General features: G+C 41.7%; 1 protein-coding gene across 1 annotated transcript in view; it reads left to right on the top strand.

The window, feature by feature from the left end:
• The window catches only part of GRM1 (glutamate metabotropic receptor 1), a 398,454-nt gene extending 388,302 nt beyond the window's left edge, over positions 1 to 10,152 (top strand). Inside the window, exon 8 of the mRNA XM_077776070.1 lies at positions 7,255 to 10,152. Coding sequence (XP_077632196.1) covers positions 7,255 to 8,167 — 913 coding nt within the window. The 3' untranslated portion in view covers positions 8,168 to 10,152. The remainder of the gene's footprint in view (positions 1 to 7,254) is intronic.
• The last annotated feature ends 7,800 nt before the right edge of the window (positions 10,153 to 17,952 follow it).

Raw genomic sequence — 17,952 nt, 5'->3', positions numbered from 1 at the left:
AATGTGTAAGAGAAGCTGCATGGAAAATATAGTGGTTTGCCCCTTGCTTTCTCTCTCCTGGGTTTTTCCACTTTCTAACATGGAAACAGATGTGGTGCATGCCATCAAGAATGAGGAACCATTTACGTGCCATGGTTTGCACGACCGCCTTAATTTGATTGTCCATCGTTCTTAAAAGGACACTGTCAAGTTGTTAGTCTTTTTGCTTTTTTAAGTTTCAAAGCAAGACGCAACACTTTTTCCAACAGTGGAGATTCACTTTTGTTTGTGACTCCCACTCACAAGCTTGAAAGTGAATTTCCCCCCATCTTAAATTTGTCAGCTTTTCCTTGGCAAACAGAGCTCTTTCTTTGCTTTTTTTCTTTTTCTTTTTTTTTTTCTTTTGCCTTTTTGCTGTTGCACAAATGTTTGAAATGATCCTGTCTGCATTAAAGTAAAAGCCATAACTTGAACTTCTGGAGAGTTCCATGTCAGTTTGAGGGGATGGGCACCAACATGAGCCTCTGCCGTGAGCCCCCCACACCCTGGGGAGCACAAAACAAAAGTTTTGTGAATCCCATGAAAAGAGAGTTTTATAAAAAGGAAATGTAATGATTTCCCCAGGATTCTGAGTGTTTTTATCAGATTTTCCTCCATCTGATAAAAATGGTGCATGTTTGGTCCAATTTTTGACCTTTAGATCTTGACAGTGTCTCTTTAAGTTAACAAAAGAACATAGACCATGTTCAATTCATTGTGCATGGAGTCTGTGGTCATTTTCAGCTGTTTCTTTACAGCCCTTCAAACTCCTGGGAGAGTCAAAGGTACACATTCCTGCAGCAGGAGGGAGCCCACTGATGAGGTGTCTGTGGCCTGAATAGCTCTTCAGATGAGAAGAGCCCAATTGGTTCAAATGTTTGCTACTGAACCTGGCTGTGGAGGCCAGTGTATGAGACCATGGAGTCTCTTTGCTTCACTCAGTGGAGTGCATTGGGAAGTCTGTGTTCTGATATTCCCATCAAAGCCCAAACAAAAAGAGTGTGGTCTCAGTTAAATCATACTGACTCTTAGAGGGAAAAATATGGTAGCCCTGCCAGGATGTTTCAGGTAGCGGTCTGGGGGCTCTGCACACCTAGATCAGAGCTACTCGAGTCTGCTTGGATGCAACCTCTGTAATTTTCCCAAGTCAAAAAGCATTGAGCATTTCTTGCAGCATGAGTTGAGTCTGACCAAGGGCACAGCAAGGAGATCATGATTATGACAGCTGCTGGCTGCCTGTCAAAAGGGATTGATGGAATAGTAGATGTGCTTGTCCTGCCATGACAGCAGGGCCAGAAAGAGAGGAGAGTCAACTAATATTTCATGACTTTCAGGTGAGTGCCTAAAAGCAAAAGCAGAGGCTGAAAGTGGGTACATTCTTGGTAGGTGACAAAAAAGAAAACAAAGAGTCAACAATCAGCAAAGCTAATAGGTTGGTTGTTAAGAGCTCTCAGAATGGGATCTGATTAAACTTTCTTTCTGGATATTGTGAAGGATCAAGAAAAGATCCTTTAGCCTTTGTTGTTTCTCAACAAACAATAGCAAAAAAAAAAAAAAAAGATATTCTCTCTGTAACCTTCAGTTCCTACAGCTTGGTAAACAATCAAGGTAAAGGGGCTAGTGATGGGCATAAAGCTTCCTACTGAACCATTATGGTCTGCCTATATCTATCCTGCCTCACAGGGCAATTTAACTGCCTTGTGTTTCCAGAGCAAACCATGAGGACTCCAGGTCAGAGCTGAGGAACATCAAATGACTTGCTATTGAAATTACAGGTCTGGTAGCATAGAGCATAGAAGATACAATAATGCTTGACTTGAAGTTCCTTCAAAGGGAACATAACCTAGGCTCATCTCTACTTCCTAAAGGAATATAATTACAACTGATATAGCTCTGCTAAGATAATACTCTGGTACCAACATGATGTTGTCAATAAACTTGGCATGGGAATTTCTTTCCTCAGCTAGTAATCATTAGGTTGAATGAGTGGCCATTTAAACTGTACTCAGACTAACTTCAGGAACCATCAGTTTTCTACTCATTGGTTCAAAACAGATTTGTCCGTTTTCTGAAGACAGTACACTTTATGCCCAGACAAAGGTCATGGAGCCTTCCATATTTCATTGGCGTTGATGAGGTAATTTTATTTGTGGATATCTTCTTCTTAATTGATTCATTGAAAAGAGCACAAGTCTGTTAGGACCAACTGATTTCCTTTGTATTGTCTTTTATCCTGTATCATACAGCTTTAACATAGAGAATGTGATTAATCTAGAGACTTTTAAAAAAGGACTGTATATTTAGGCTCTGTGATATTGTAAATTTCAGCAGGCCAAGTGGTTCTCTGACTAGCTTATGATGTTAGAATCTGAGGAGAGGAATAAAATTCACAATGCTATTTAAGACTGGTATCCACAGAAGCTACCAACTTCCCATGTAGTCAAAAAGCATTTGTCTCCAATAATACATTCAGAGATTTTCTACCTTACTAGTAGTGAATCAAAAAGGTGAGAAGTTTTAATTATGGTTCCTATGGGCTCCCAGAGACTCTATACTGAATATTCAGATTTTTCTGGAAAGCTTTCAAAAGTGTAACTGGCATCAGTGGAAGTCCTCTGTACTGAAGACTAACTTGGCCGTTGCCCGAGAAAACAAGAGTCTGACTCATACGGTTTCAAATAGTTCCATGCCTGCGATTCTGCAGGAATCGCTCCTCAGACTTCATTCCGGTCCCAGCTTGCTGAAGCAGATAGAGGTGAGGTATTCATCCAGCACGTCTCTGGCATTCCTTCCCGAGGGTCTCAGTTGGGGCAGCACCAGCCATTTTGAAAGGCCCGGTGTGTGTCCCAACTGTAGCTGCACAACCTTAGCAGAAATGCCCATAAACCGATAGCTTTGGTTTTTTTTTTGTTAGCTTGGTAAGTCATGCTCTCCATGCTGTGACTCAATGGCATTTCCTGTTTCCATTTTCATTTTCAGAGAAAGCAAATGCTAAACTCTTCAGGTTCCCAGGAGCGAGTCTCCCCCCCCCACCACCATGTGAAAGTCTTGCCTTGTCTGTGGGCTCTTGGGATGCCATCCTTATGTCTGTTGTGAAGCTATTAAGCCTCGTGGCCAAGACTTGAATTGGACATAAGGGAGACAGGTGTTGTGTAAGCTTCCCCTCAGGCAGCTTGTGCAGGCTGCTTCCCTCCTGATCTCAAACACCCACCCACTGTGATTCCCATTTTAGACCTCTCTGGAGCAGAGAGCAGTGTACTCTGCAGATGTAACTAGTACTTACTGAAACAAATAAAAACAGACGAGATCACTCTGAATGCCAAAGATATACTCATCTGTTTACACCACCCACTTCCGACCATTCTCCAAAGTGCTGTAAGTAGTGGATTTTTTTGACTAGAAGGGATTGTTATACTTATCTAATGAAAGAAAGACCAGAACAAGACCCCCAAGCCTCTCAGAGGTGGCATGGAGGCCCCAGGCCTGCTTGTCCCTGCGCATTCCCAGTATAGATCATCTTCTACCTCTTGGATCCTCTCCAGCCTAACAGTCATGTCCTCCAATAACTGCAGTATCCATAACTATATTTAGCCACCTGGGGTATTCAGGCCAAATGTTACTGCACTTGATCTTCAAGTATGAGATTGTTTTTAGGCCTGGTGTCTGTCTTCTGAAGTGAGAGCAAGATGGGGTGCTTTGTGACAGTTATGTGGTGTTTCTAAACTAGGTTACTTTTCCTAAGATCAGGAAACTGAATAAAATTAAATAATAGAAGGAAGAAGCTGATGGCTGAAACAGGTGTTAAAGTTATCTAGGATTAAATGGAAGATTTATTTCATAGTAATATTGCATTTTTATAATGCATGTATTCCTTTTTGCTGCCCCATATTTTATGTATTTTTATCTTCTTAATATCACAGCAATGGGTAATCCCTTTTCACACCAAAATGTTTATTAAAACTTCCCCCTCAATTGATGATAGTAATTGTACATTTTTTTAGCGGGCACCTGAACACAAAACACAAGAAATCTTCTCAGAATTTAGCTACACTTGTACCTAGCAGCACACTTTGTCATAATAGCATTTACATGCATTTGAAAATAGCAGTGCATGATCTATGAAGACATAATATTGATTCAGTCTAAAAGCAAAGCTTATTGCATTTGTAGATTCATGGACCATTCAAGCTGTATATGGACCACACGTCAGAAACAACTAATTCAGAAGGGCCAAAGTTTATGCTCTGTGCTGCAGTTTCTGAGATGACACATTTCCTTCACTATCTCTGGTTTACAGGAAGCAAAAAGGTGAATCTAATTTTCTTAATCTGATAAATGCCCTGGGACACTAGAACTGCTTCCTAATTAAACGGTACTTTACCGCAAATCTGGAGCAAGATTCTGAAGGGAGGGAAAAGCTGCTAATTTCGATGGCCGGGGTGAAAATCTTCCATTGTAAGAATAAGAAAGGTATTGGATTAAAACAGAACTAAGTTGTAATTACATCTATATGCAAAATGATTAATAATACCATTAACATAAGGAAGTATGTGATTTAAAAAGAGGCCCACATAGAAGCCTGGGCAGTGAGGTACTTTGAGTGAGTGAGCAAATGAGTGAGGGAAGTACGTCTCAGAAATACAGGCATAGCTTTTTGCCAACATATATGGGGACTGGAATGACATTTTGTTGAGGTATGTAAACCCAGTGGTTAAGTGAGGTATAGACTAATTTTCAAGAGACTTATTTCTTAAACACACACAACTAAATGAAGACATGAGACATTCTTCTAGTTTAATGATTAAAAAAAAAGCATTGAGAGGCAAGCATTAGAAGGAAAAGGTTTTCTGTCGCAATTAAAAGTGATGCAAATCATTGAGGCTGGATGGTACACTAAAGCATATTTAAAAGGCAAGGCAAGAGGCAAATCTGTGGTTTTTATACTTTCTGGGTCTGCATAATGACTGCACAAAGAGAAAAATGATGTGAGTAGAGTAAGGAGTGGAGGAAATTGGGATAGAAGAAAGTTGGAGGTGAACTTACCTAGGGTTTCAAACTCAGAGGAGGAACTGTAGACTGTCGTCTTGGTAGCTGGCTGGCTGACTGTTCATTCTGGAAACACTGACCATCTGCTCGTGAGTTGACTCCATTCAGAAGAGTCAGGTATTCTAATTCTAATACTAGTGTGAAAGCTGAAAAGTCAGTCATCTTGCATTTACAAGGACTTCTACATTCTCAGGGAATATATTAACAATATATTTGAGAGAAATATTAATTTTCATATGGTATTCTGGAGATGGGATTTTTCTTAGACAATTAAAAATACAGTACATAAATTACAAGTTATACAGAGGAACGACCTTTTCCCAAATAATGACATCAAAATTTAGGCTACTATAGCTATTTGGGGAATTTTCTATCCAGAATTTTCTATAACAGGTATCAGAATTTCTGCAAGACTCCTTACTTACTGTCTCACTTCACTTTTCAAGATAATAATTTATGAAATGTCAAAACATTATTGTCATCATAAATGTGACACACATATAATTTTAAAGTACTCATTCTTGTATTTTCAAAATGATTAAATAAACCATTATATTAACTATTGATCATTTCATACATTTTCCCAAACAAAAGACCATGATACAGAATAGTCTATTTCACACATCCACCTAAGGAAAAAAATGTTCCTTATCCCTATTCCTTTTAACATCAAAAATGTGTTAACATTGGGCTACTTTCTCTGTTGTTTTCATGGATACAGTGAAAAAGCAAACTCAACACACACACACACACACAAATATATTTCCTGATTTAAGTATTAACACTGCTGTTATTAATAGTATGCTGTGGTAAGGTACCACCATCTGCTGAAAGTTACACAGAAAAAAAAAGCTAAAAGTCCAAAAGTAAGACCAGAGTTATTAATTACAACATACAGAATACATCTGTATTCTGATACAGATATCACAATACCTGTAAATGAGATATACAATACATCTCTTTCCCTCCTCCCTCTCTCCCCCTCCTCTCCCTCCTCCTCTCCTCCTCCTCCTCCTCCTCCTCCTCCTCCTTCTTCTTCTCCTCCTCCTCCTCTTTCTTCTTCTTCTTCTTCCTCCTCCTCCTCCTCCTCCTCCTTGTCTCCTCAGCCTCCTCCACCTTCTCCTCCTTCTATTTAGTTGGTTTTATAATGGTCCCATGAAGATGCAAGCTGATAAAGCTGTAGTATCACGGGTATCCTAACATTTTTCTTCTCCAAAGCTCCATGAGGAAGAGGCCAGGGAAGGACCTTTGTCTCAAAACTTCTTTCTCTGAATCTTCAATTTCATCTCATTTGCATCACAAACTATGCTGAAGGACTAACCCAGGGTCTAAGCATCTGTGTTTTGCTGGGCTTCTGTAACACATCTAGTTAAAAGTCCCCAGTGTGGAAATCCCAGACTAGCTGCTGTGAATCAAGGCCTTTATGTGAATTGTAATCCATTCATTATAAGTGTCGGGGATAATGCATCGGAACGAAAAGAAAAGCAAAAGTAACGAAGACACATTTAAGTGGAAGGGGTCTGGGTTTTCTGTCATCTGCTTTTTCTCTTCCATACAGCTGCCATGTGTGCGACCACGCTGCTCTGGTACCTGCATCAGGGGCAGCTGAAAGCATGTGTTTTATAACAGCACAGCATGATGAGAGTAGCTTTCTATGTGGGTTTGAATTTGTTCCAGGGACTAAGAAGAAAGGTGGCAAGAGCGACAGTCATTATGTCCCGTTGTCCGTGTGTAACTATAGTTTTATTCTTTATTTGTTTCCTCCATCACGTTGGTAATCTTTCAAAGGCTTGCACTGAGTGAGGGACAACTGTGCTGTTACCTTAGGTGTATGTGCGTGTACGTGGGTGTGTAATAATTTTGTGAAATCTCAGACCTAGTGAAAATAGCTGCTTCTGTAACAGGCTGGCTTTTCTCCCCTACAACTTTCTCAGAGTCAACATGTTCTGCCTTGTCTTGGGGGGAATGGAATCAGTGCAGCTGTAGAGGCCACCTGGGGTCACTGCAGCTATTGGCGTTTGACTTGTAATATGGGGAGATTAAGGGCTTGGAGGCCGGGCCTATAGTCGCGGGAGCGGAGGGGGAAGGGGAATCAAATGGCATTGAGCGGGGATTGCATCTAATTTACATGTATCTTACCCTGTGTACATGAAATATCTGCAAATAAATCCATCTCTATTTTATTCATAGTTCTAATGGCAAGTCTGTGTCATGGTCTGAACCAGGTGGAAGACAGGTGCCCAAGGGACAGCACATGTGGCAGCGCCTCTCTGTGCATGTGAAGACCAATGAGACGGCCTGCAACCAAACAGCCGTCATCAAGCCCCTCACTAAAAGTTACCAGGGCTCTGGCAAGAGCCTGACCTTTTCAGATACCAGCACCAAGACCCTTTACAACGTGGAGGAGGAGGATGCCCAGCCGGTTGGCTTCAGCCCGCCCAGCAGCCTTTCCACGGTGGTGCACCGACGCGGGCCCTCCGCGGTGAGCACCCCGCCTCTGCCACCCCACCTCACCACAGAGGAGACCCCCCTCTTCCTGGCCGACCCGGCCATCCCCAAGGGCTTGCCCCCTCCCCTCCAGCAGCCACCGCAGCCGCAGAAATCCCTGATGGACCAGCTACAGGGGGCGGTCAACAATTTCAGCACCGGGATCCCGGATTTCAGCGCGGTGCTCGCAGTCCCCGGGGGCCCGGGGAACGGGGTGCGCTCGCTGTACGCACCCCCGGCGCCCCCGCAGCACCTGCAGATGCTCCCGCTGCAGCTGAGCACCTTCGGGGAGGACTCGGCCTCTCCGCCGGCAGAAGACGAGGATGAGGACGACAGCGAGAGGTTTAAGCTCCTGCAGGAGTACTTGTACGAGCGGGAAGGGAACACGGAGGAAGACGAGCTGGAAGAGGAAGACGCGGAGCTGCAGGCGGCCGGCAAGCCCGCCCCCGAGGATTCGCCCGCTCTGACTCCGCCGTCGCCTTTCCGCGACTCGGTGGCCTCCGGCAGCTCGGCGCCCAGCTCCCCCGTGTCCGAGTCGGTGCTCTGCACCCCTCCCAGCGTGACCTACGCCTCCGTCATTCTGAGGGACTACAAGCAAAGCTCTTCCACCCTGTAGGGCCGAGGCGTCCGCGCGGCGACGCAGGAAAACCGGGGAGCTCCAGCACCCCTGGAGAGGCGCCGAGGGCTGGGAGGAGGAGCTGAGGGAGGAGGGGGAGGTCAGCAGGAGCGGAAGATGCTGCTGCTGCCTTAGGAGAGGCCCGAGGGGACTGTGCTCTGCAAGCAGAAAGTGATCCAGGGCGAGGATCCCGATTCTTGAATTATTCGAAAGCCTTCTCTGGGAAGAAAGGGAGTTCTGACAAAGCACAATCCCATATAATAAACAACTTTCGCCGCATAAATAAATAAATAAAACCGACTAAATAATCTCCTCTTTTGGACATTGTGCATAGATTATACATGCCCACACGCACTTGGCCAGCTTGAAAAGACACCAGTGGACCAGCCGGGTTGAATCGTTAGTTGACATGGTATTCGTGGCGTTCATAGTGAGCGTGGGAGAGCCAGACAGAGCGGGTGGGTGAAGGAGGGGCGCGCACGGAACTGCCCCCCGGACGCAGCTCCTTTTTCTCCAGCCCTTCTGCGTCCTGGGCCCACAGACTCCTGGTCTTCAGGAGCCTGTCTTCACCCATTGCACCCGACCCAGGGCCGGCCTTGCTGCCACACTGGGGAAAAAGTGTATGGATACCCTGCTGCGCTGTGATTTCTTTCTATTTGGGAAAACAGGCATCAGATCAAAATCATCACCAAAAAGTGCTTCATCAGGAGTGCAGAGGGAGGAAGGGATGCGAAGCAAGACAGTGCATACGCATGAGGCTTTCAGCACAAATAACATCCCATATTGGATACTCGCTTCATGGTGATTTTGGAGAAAAGGTGAGAACAAGCGACTGTTTTCAGACTGGCAGAAGATGTTTCGTGGAGTATCTTGTGTTTGTGCCAAGGGGGGTTCTCTCTCCCCTTCAATTAAAGAGAACAAACCATGTGGCAAAATTGTTACCTTACATTTACTGTAGCAAATAATACTTACCAGTTGAACTTCTAAGATACAGTATGTGTATTTGGTGCCATCGTTTATCCTTTGTACTACAGACACAAACCCATCTTCCAACTTAATGGTGTACTCATAGCAACTATTACTGGTTCAATGACAAATAATTCTTTCCTGTTGTTACCAGAGTCCCTGTAACTTGTGAGTAAATGTGTTCCTGTGTCCTCGTATACTTGTGATAATAAAATTTGTGCACTGTAATGTCAATGTAACTGCAACTAGAAGTTGTCTTTCCAATATAGAATAGATATTTTTATGTTCCAATGTTTTATATATTGTCACCAATATCTGCAAAAGCTCTTTGAAGGTTTGATGCTGTGGTGCAATGGTTTTCCTACACTGCTCAGATGGCCCTCCCTCTTCTAAAAGGGAACCTATTTTTCAGATATTTTATGATGTGGAATATGTTATAATGAAGTGGCTTGAAAATTTGTTGTGCTAAAAATTCACAAAAACTGTGAGTTACAATAAAGAAGTACATTTTGTAGATTTTCAAACATCACAATTAAAACACAAGATTGAAGTATTGAGATGATTTCAGGTCACTTTAGGTTTTTTATTTAAAGATTTTCTGCAGTGACCTGAGCTTTCAGTGTTTATAAAGCATATGCTAACCTCTCTGTCTGGTCATAATTTCTCCAGCTATCTATTTATCACTTTTTCCTTTCTTTAAATTTTTATTTCCATATACTTGTATTCCCCTATTTTCACTGTCATCCCTTTTCTTTACATTTTTGTTATGTACTGTATTATCCACGTACATGTGATCAGTTTAATTTTTATCCTCCTTTTTACACCCAATAAAAGTGATTTTTCTTGCCATTTTGATTTCTTCTATTATTTATGGAATGGATCTTACCCCTTTAAATATCTGTTTATACCTTATGTGCAGTCATATTTTAATATGCTTCCTTCATGTGGAAGCTGATTTCTCAGCCAAAAATCATTTTAGAATCTTTAAATACCCGCCTCATCATTTTTTTTTTTCAGAATTTAACATCAGCTCCAAAGTTTGAGGCTCATGTTTCTTATGCCCTCCCATACTCCACTGCCAAGTTTAGTCAGTTCCATAACAAAAATGGATGGCCGTTCTTTTAAAAAATTATTTTGTGGGGTGCCTGGGCAGCTCAGTCGGTTGAGTGTCTGACTTCGGCTCAGGTCATGATCTCACGGTTCGTGGGTTCGAGCCCTGCATCGGGCTCTGTGCTGACAGCTAGCTCAGAGCCTGGAGCCTGCTTCAGATTCTATGCCTCCCTCTCTCTCTGACCCTCCCCTGCTCATGCTGTCTCTATCTCTTTCTCAAAAATAAAAAATAAAAAAAAATTATTTTGTAACACCTTTGGTAGAAAGACCTCCTGACTGAAACAAGGATTTCAATTCCATTCAATTTCAAATTCAGTTTTCACTGAAATGAGGGAGAATGAGGGAAATAGATGGTTCCCGTGCTTAATTGATGGTCTACTTTCCTGGCAAACTAGCAACTAAAAGCCTACTATCTATTATTCTTAAAATGTGTTTTATATCTTAACGCAACTAACATATGTCCTTGTTATTACAGGACTTGTACATCCAGATTTTTTAAAAGTAAGAATAGATCAGGAAAACTGCTCTACTATTCAAACAATGTAAGATGTCAGTTTGTTCTGAGGTTTTAGTCTGAAACATTTGGTGAACACATCCAATATCAATCACATTATTTTTCTGAATGCCTAATATCATGATTAGATGTTTTCCTGAATACAATGCAGTATTAGCTCTTACAGGATAATTGTTAAAAATTGGAAATGTACACAGACATATCTTGTACCAAAAGGGCAGATACTTTCACCTTGATGTGTGTGCTTATACACTTTGTTTAGCTTCTTGTAAAAGTGTTTTCCTTTGGCTCGTTACTGCCTTTGCCAAGTAACCTTGATAATGCTGTATAATAAATATTTTCTATTTATTAAATGTGTGCATTCCTTCCCCATACTTTGGAAGAGGTACAATAAGAGAAATAGACTGGTACCAGAAACAGTTTGTAATTGGTCTGATTTTGCCCACAACATGTCTGCTAGATGAAAGTTGGAGAACATCACATAAGACCTACAGACCAGGTAGGTGACAAAGTAGAGAACAGTGATGATGAGGAAGGTGAGACCTTAAACTCTAAATTTAAAATTAACTCCAGAATTTGGATATTCAATGCTATGGCAGACATTGTCTTTCATCATTTTGATAGAATGTGTAACTCTTGACAGACTCCTGGGTCTCTAGCAGAGCTCTGGCTGGAGACAGAGGCATAAGAAGGCTTCATCTTCATTTTATTTGTGCCTACAAGCTCACACTCTAGAGAGACCTGGTTTCTTACACTGTCAATATCTTTCTTTGTCTCCTCACATTTCAAGTTCTATTCCCTTATATTTCAATAGAGACTTCACTGGTCTTCAAAGCAAGTGAGTCCCTGTTATTCATACCTTCTGCTGTAAGATACCTGCAAGGTAAAGTATCTGCCAAGTGTTGTCCACGGGGAGAACAATGATGGTACAAGGACCACATTCATGAAATTGTGATGCGTTTAGATGGGAGGAGCAAGCTGTGTACAGGAAAGCTGATGTTGAAGAAATCTCGAATCAGGGGCTGAGACACCAGGGAGTTTCTTCACTGTGTCTAGAAAATAGAATGAGAAATCATGAAATGGGAGCTTGATGTCTTAGAAAGAAGAAAAGTCAGAGGAGAGAGAATGAGAAACAAAGAAGAGAGAAGAAGACGATGACGATGATGAACGAGGAGAAGGACGACGATGACGATGACAACGATGACGACAAGCAGAAGGGGGGGAAGGAGAAGAAGAAAAAAGGAAATGTTTCAGGTGTGTAGTCAAAAGATATCTCAGATTGCCCATTAAGTCATAAGGACCTCCGCTTGTCGAGAGTCCAGAAACTTCACCATAAGGAAGACATTTGAAGCAGTTGGGTCAGCGATCCAGATACCACAAATTATGTATGAATAACTACCCCAATAATTTCTATGGAGACTATTTTGAGAGGGAAGCACAGAGAAGGAAAGCAACATGTTCATCCACTTACTCTGTGCCAGACATTTTGCTACTTTTTTTTAACATTCATTCTCATTTAATCTTCCCAACATGACTGCTACAAGGATATTTTGGAATACTGAAATAACTTGCCTAGAGTATCTCACCTAGCAAGTGGCCCATCAGGGATTCGAGCTCCATCCTAAGCCAACACAGAGCCTGTGAGTTTGTGTTCTTCTCTAGAGCTCAGGATACTATGTAGGGGCTGCTTCCCCTTTGCATTCTCATAGCATTTTATTCACATCCCAACTACATTATGGTTTGCATGTCTCTTTCCCTTTAGAGGTTCTAAGTTCCTTTTTGTTTGAGATCCATTTTTTTCTATCCAATTTGTGAGACTTAAGGGCAAAGCAGATACTCCATAAATGTCGAAAAAAGGAAATGAGTGTTGTAACACCATGTAGTTTTCCCAGCTTAGTTCTCTGAAGATTTATTCCAAGAGCCTTATGGGGTCCAGAGCTCTATATTTCCACCTACTGATCCTAACTCTGCCAACTGGAACAACACATGTTTTCATCATGAAAAACAAGCTCCCTTTTTGGCATCAGAAAGAGCTGTCCCACTGGGCAGAAGGTCTGCCTTTTTTGCGGAAGAGCATAGCAACACTCAGTGACCATTGAGTCCAGCCAAAGGTCTGGCAAAGCAATAATAGGTGTGAGGAACAGCGTCCTCTACAGGAGAGCTGCTGGTAACATAAGATTGTTGAAGTAGGGCACCCATCATCCATAAGGAAAGCATGGGTTGGAGGTTCCTTCTTTACAGAAGTACATGTCTTTAGACAAGATGAAAGGCAAAACTAGCCACTGAGGCTTAGGGGGAACATGGGAGAAAGGGAGAGCCTAGTTTAGGGAGTTGAATTAATGACACTATTAAACCAGAAACTGGCTTTTCTCATGGTAGCTTGGGAAACAAGGCTTATAAATTAATAAGAAAAAAAGAGAAGAAGTTTAAGAATGAGGATAACAATAATCATAAAATTACTGAGTTGAAAGTAAATTTATAAGTCATTTAAAATAAGGTATCACCCCATTTTCAACTCTATTTCTCTGTGTCCTGTTCCTCTTTCTGTGTCAGGAAGGGGCAGGTAAGGAGTCACTTCTGACAAAGTTGGGATAGGTGGAGGGGCTGGGGTACAAGGCCTATTACCTGCACTTGTACAAAAAGAGAGCAGAGAGCCTCATCCACTGGGAGAGCAATGTTAATCCAGGAAGCTAGCCAGAGAACAGAGCTAAGACACAACTCCAGAATGAAGGTATTGGAGGACCAGGAAAACAAGGGGTTAGGAGCATCAAGGTGTGTGAAAGGCTGGTAGTCTGATGGCATTCAAACAACCAAAATGCTGGTGATGGGAATGTACTTTCCATGGGAATAATGAGGTGTATATGTGTGACTTGGGTTTATTTAAGGGATGGATTGGATTCAGGTGAGTTTTGCCCTCTGCTGAAATATTTCCAGTGACTAGGATCTTGCATTCGAAAAAGGAAAACTCTAATTAGAAAAGGTTTTGTTTTGGGGCACCTGGGTGACTCAGTTGGTTAAGCGTCCAGCTTCAGCTCAGGTCACGATCTCACGGATCATGGGTTTGAGCCCCGCGTCAGGCTCTGTGCTGACAGCTAGCTTAGAGCCTGGAGCCTGCTTCGGATTCTGTATTTCCCTCTCTCTCTGACCCTCCCCTGCTCATGCTGTCTCTCTCTGTCTCTCTCTCTCTTTCTCTCAGAAATAAATAAAACATTAAAAATTTTAAAGAAAAAAAAAAGAGAAAGAAAAGGTTTTGTTTTCCTGAACCCAAAACCTTGCTTTTCTTTTACCAGAATCCAAAGTTCTGTCCTCTGGAAAGAGATTGAATAAGTTTAGTGCACTGTGTACATGACTCCCCTTCAGCCACTTGAATAGTGATTATGCCACTAGTTAGTAGTTTATTCTCCAAGCCAAATAGCTTCACTTCCTTTAACTGTTATCTTTATTATTAGGTTCCTAAAATCCTAATCAGCCCATGGTGATATTTCCAATTTTTGAGTATTCTTTAAAAAATGATGCATCTAGAACTAGACATAATACAGCACTAATCCTTTGATTCATTTTAACCATTGTTCTAGTATTGCTGCCTAAGATTATGCTAATTTTGTTAAAGTCTTGCCACATTTTGAACTCAGGCTTAGCTCAGCCAGCTATAACCCATAAGCCATTTTTTAATGAACTCCAGGAAATGGATATGAATGTGAATATCTTCTTAGGATGGATTTACCCAGAAACAGACCCTGAGAGAACGATTTGAATGAAAGTTGGATTCAAATGCAAGGGGAAGTGATCCTTGGGAGCACCAATAAGAAAGTGGGGAGGCAAGGCAGCATATGATATGCAGCCAATAAAGGGTGTGTTACCAGGCAGATTTCCACTGTGAGACTCAGTCCTGCTGGAGACTCGGGGAGACACTGGAGAGCATGCCTCATAAGGTTCCTCAACCCCATGAGACAGGGATGTGGGGAGCATTTATTTATCAATTCCTGTCATGGTTGGGGGCTATTTGGGAGGGAGGTGCATGCTAATTCCAGTTACTTCGAATGTGTCTCCTATGCAGGCTCCAGTCTCCAAAGAAAGCCTTCAAGCAAAGAGTTACAGATGTTGGCAGTTGGAAACCTAAGAATTGGCCTGTGTGGGGAAGGTGAATATCAAGAGGGGGCCAGGGAACTAACAGTACCTGCTATAGATGGGAATATGGAGATGATAGATAGATAGATAGATGATAGATAGATAGATAGAGAGATAGATAGATAGACAGATAGATAGATAGATAAACATACATACACACAGGCACAGATACCAATACAGATAAAGATAAGGAAAACAAAGAGCTATAGAAGGCATGCTAAAGCTGTCTTTAGGGGCTTGAAGTGAGAACAAGTGCTTCTAGAATCAGTCAAAGAAACTCCTGTTTCTTTTAGCAAGGTAAAGTCACACAAGAAAATTTTATCTATTTATTTATAACAGTAGACTTTTTTAAAAAGATGATTTTATTTTATTTATTTTTAAAAATTTATTTATTTTTGAGTGAGAAAGGGAAGGGCAGAGAGAGAGGGGGAGAGAGAATCCCAAGCAGACTCTGCACTGACAGCGCCAATGTGGGGCTCAAACTCACAAACCGTGAGATCATGACTTGAGCCAAAATTGAGAGTCAGACGCTTAACCAACTAGGGGCCCCACAAAAGAAAATTAAAATGCAGCTGTCCTTTAAATAAATTTTATGTTAGTCTCCGATTATTTCTTTGAAACAATTTCTTAGATTGTGTCATTTTTCTACTAAAAAAAGAGAAATAAAATTTGTGGTAGAAATTCAAAGATTTGAAAACAAATCTATAGTCATGTCATCCAAATATTAACATTACAGACATGTTGATTTTTTTCTTCTAGTGATTCTCATGCCAGTAAGTTTCACTTTAACAGAGCTAGGTCATCTTTTATTTATACTTTTTTTCCTGCTTTTTAAATTTCACACTATGACCTAAACAAATATTTCCACTTGATCAGAGTTGACCACTTGCTCTTCGAGTAAAGTTCCCTATCCCCATGGAATCAGGATCCAGAAACCTGGATTCATACTGGATTCTCAACTGAGAAGTTCCAACATGCAGCAATTTCAAATATATAACAGCATAGCTGATAGATGGGGTGGTCCTATGCATGTCAGGCTAGGGGGAGGGGAATGAAATGACTGGAAAAAGGAACCAAAGTCATGAAAAAAAAGAATGGAATCTGAGTAAGAAACACCAACAGGGCTTGGGCAGACAGGTAGTGACAGAGCCCCTCAAAACCTCAGTGATGGAGAGGCTCTGTGACCCAATGGCAAGAGTGGGTTTCTAGGGATCTAATAAGTTTTCCACCTCCTGCTCTCCCACCCCCACATGTAAAATTTAGAAGAAGCCACAAGAAGGGGCAAGGATCTCCCTGTAGGTCAGTAGGAAAGATAAACCCTGTATATCATGATATAAAACAGTTATATACCTGTTTTGGTATAGCTGATCAGCAGGCCAGCCTGATAAATGGTGTAGATGACATCAATAACAGAGGGCATAGATGGCATCAATAACAGAGATCAGTAGCAGGGGACACTGAACTCTAAGCACAGCAAGGGAGAGAGCCTCAGAGGATGTTAGAGGTCAAGAGTGGGTCAGTGCCACCACGCTGGCAGTTCAAACCAAGAATAGATGGGGAGAGATGGCTATGGAGAGAGTCAAGACTCATTCATAGGCACAAATACCTGCAGACCACAGCCAAAACTTTGCAAAACAGCAGCTGAAACAGGAAGGTAGAGGTGCAGGCAAATTATATGAAAGGCAATGTTTTCTCTTCAAAGACTCAACAGAATACTGTGTTTATTTGCTATGTGGGGGCTTAGGGTAAATCATTTTATTTAATGTTTCTTTTTTTTTTATATTTATTTATTTTTTTAGACAGAGAGAGTGAGGCAGAGAGAGAGGGAGACACAGAATCTGAAGCAGGTTCCAGGCTCTGAGCTGTCAGCATGGAGCCCAACTTGGGGCCTGAACTCACTAACCACAAAATCAAGACCTGAGCCAGTCAGACGCCTAATCAAAAGCGCCACCTAATCAACTGCTCCTGTGGCAAATCATTAAAGTGGCCTGTTGAATATTCACATGCTAAAGGTATTAAAAGCATTTCTTACTTATATTAACAAAATACTCCATAAACTTCATTATATGAATAATTTGTAATTTTCTTTAATCACACTTATTGTTAGACACTCAGATTGTTTAAAAATTTTCAAATGCTATAAATAGTATGTGCAATTATTCCACATCAAAGATTTACTCTATATAATATTCCTTTTGTCTGGTTTCTAAGATTATGTTAATAGTTATTTGATAGTAACTATTTATTCCCTGAATTTTATATTTCCTGCCACATTTAACTTTGTAACATCCTTTGAGGTAGGGCTTCTTCTCATTTTATAGATAAGAAACCTGAGTCTCAAAAAAAAAATCAAGTGACTTGCCTAAGATCACAGAGTTAGTGGGATGTAGAGCTGTACTACACTCCCTGGGCTCCAAAGCCCACACTGTGAACCACCACACTGTGTGGAAAATGACACTGATGTTATGTTAAAAATAGTCTGATAGGGAAAGATAGGATTCAGTAGGCATAAAAGAAGAGTCCAGGGCATAAAGGTATCTGGGTGGGAAAAAAAAAACACGTATTTTAAAACATTTCTTCTGGAATGACTGACCTGGAGCAAACTCCTTCCAGCATAAAGTTCCTCTTGGGGCGCCTGGGTGGCTCAGTTGGTTAAGCGTCCAACTTCGGCTCAGGTCATGATCTCACGGTTAGTGGGTTCGAGCCCTGCATCAGGCTCTGTGCTGACAGCTCAGAACCTGGAGCCTGCTTCAGATTCTGTGTCTCCCTCTCTCTTTGACCCTCCCCCTTTCATGCTTTGTCTCTGTCTCTCAAAAATAAATAAACATTAAAAAAACTTTTTTTAAAAAGGCATAAAGTTCCTCTTAAGAATACAACGGACACCACCTACTCCCCTCAGGTCTTCCTCAGAAATCTGACAAACAAAAGACCTGACTAAAAGTAAGTAGTGGACCATAAAATGTAGGACCCACAAGGAAGGGCGTGGCCATAGGCCGTCCTCACATGATAAAAATGAGCCAATCACAAAGGAATGCTTAGGCATTTAGAGTTACCCAGCCAATTAGCG

The sequence above is a fragment of the Crocuta crocuta genome, unplaced genomic scaffold (assembly GCF_008692635.1).
Source record: "Crocuta crocuta isolate KB4526 unplaced genomic scaffold, BGI_CrCroc_1.0 scaffold25, whole genome shotgun sequence".
In the NCBI taxonomy this organism is placed as follows: Eukaryota; Metazoa; Chordata; class Mammalia; order Carnivora; family Hyaenidae; genus Crocuta; species Crocuta crocuta.
This window is presented reverse-complemented; position numbering and strand designations above follow the sequence as displayed.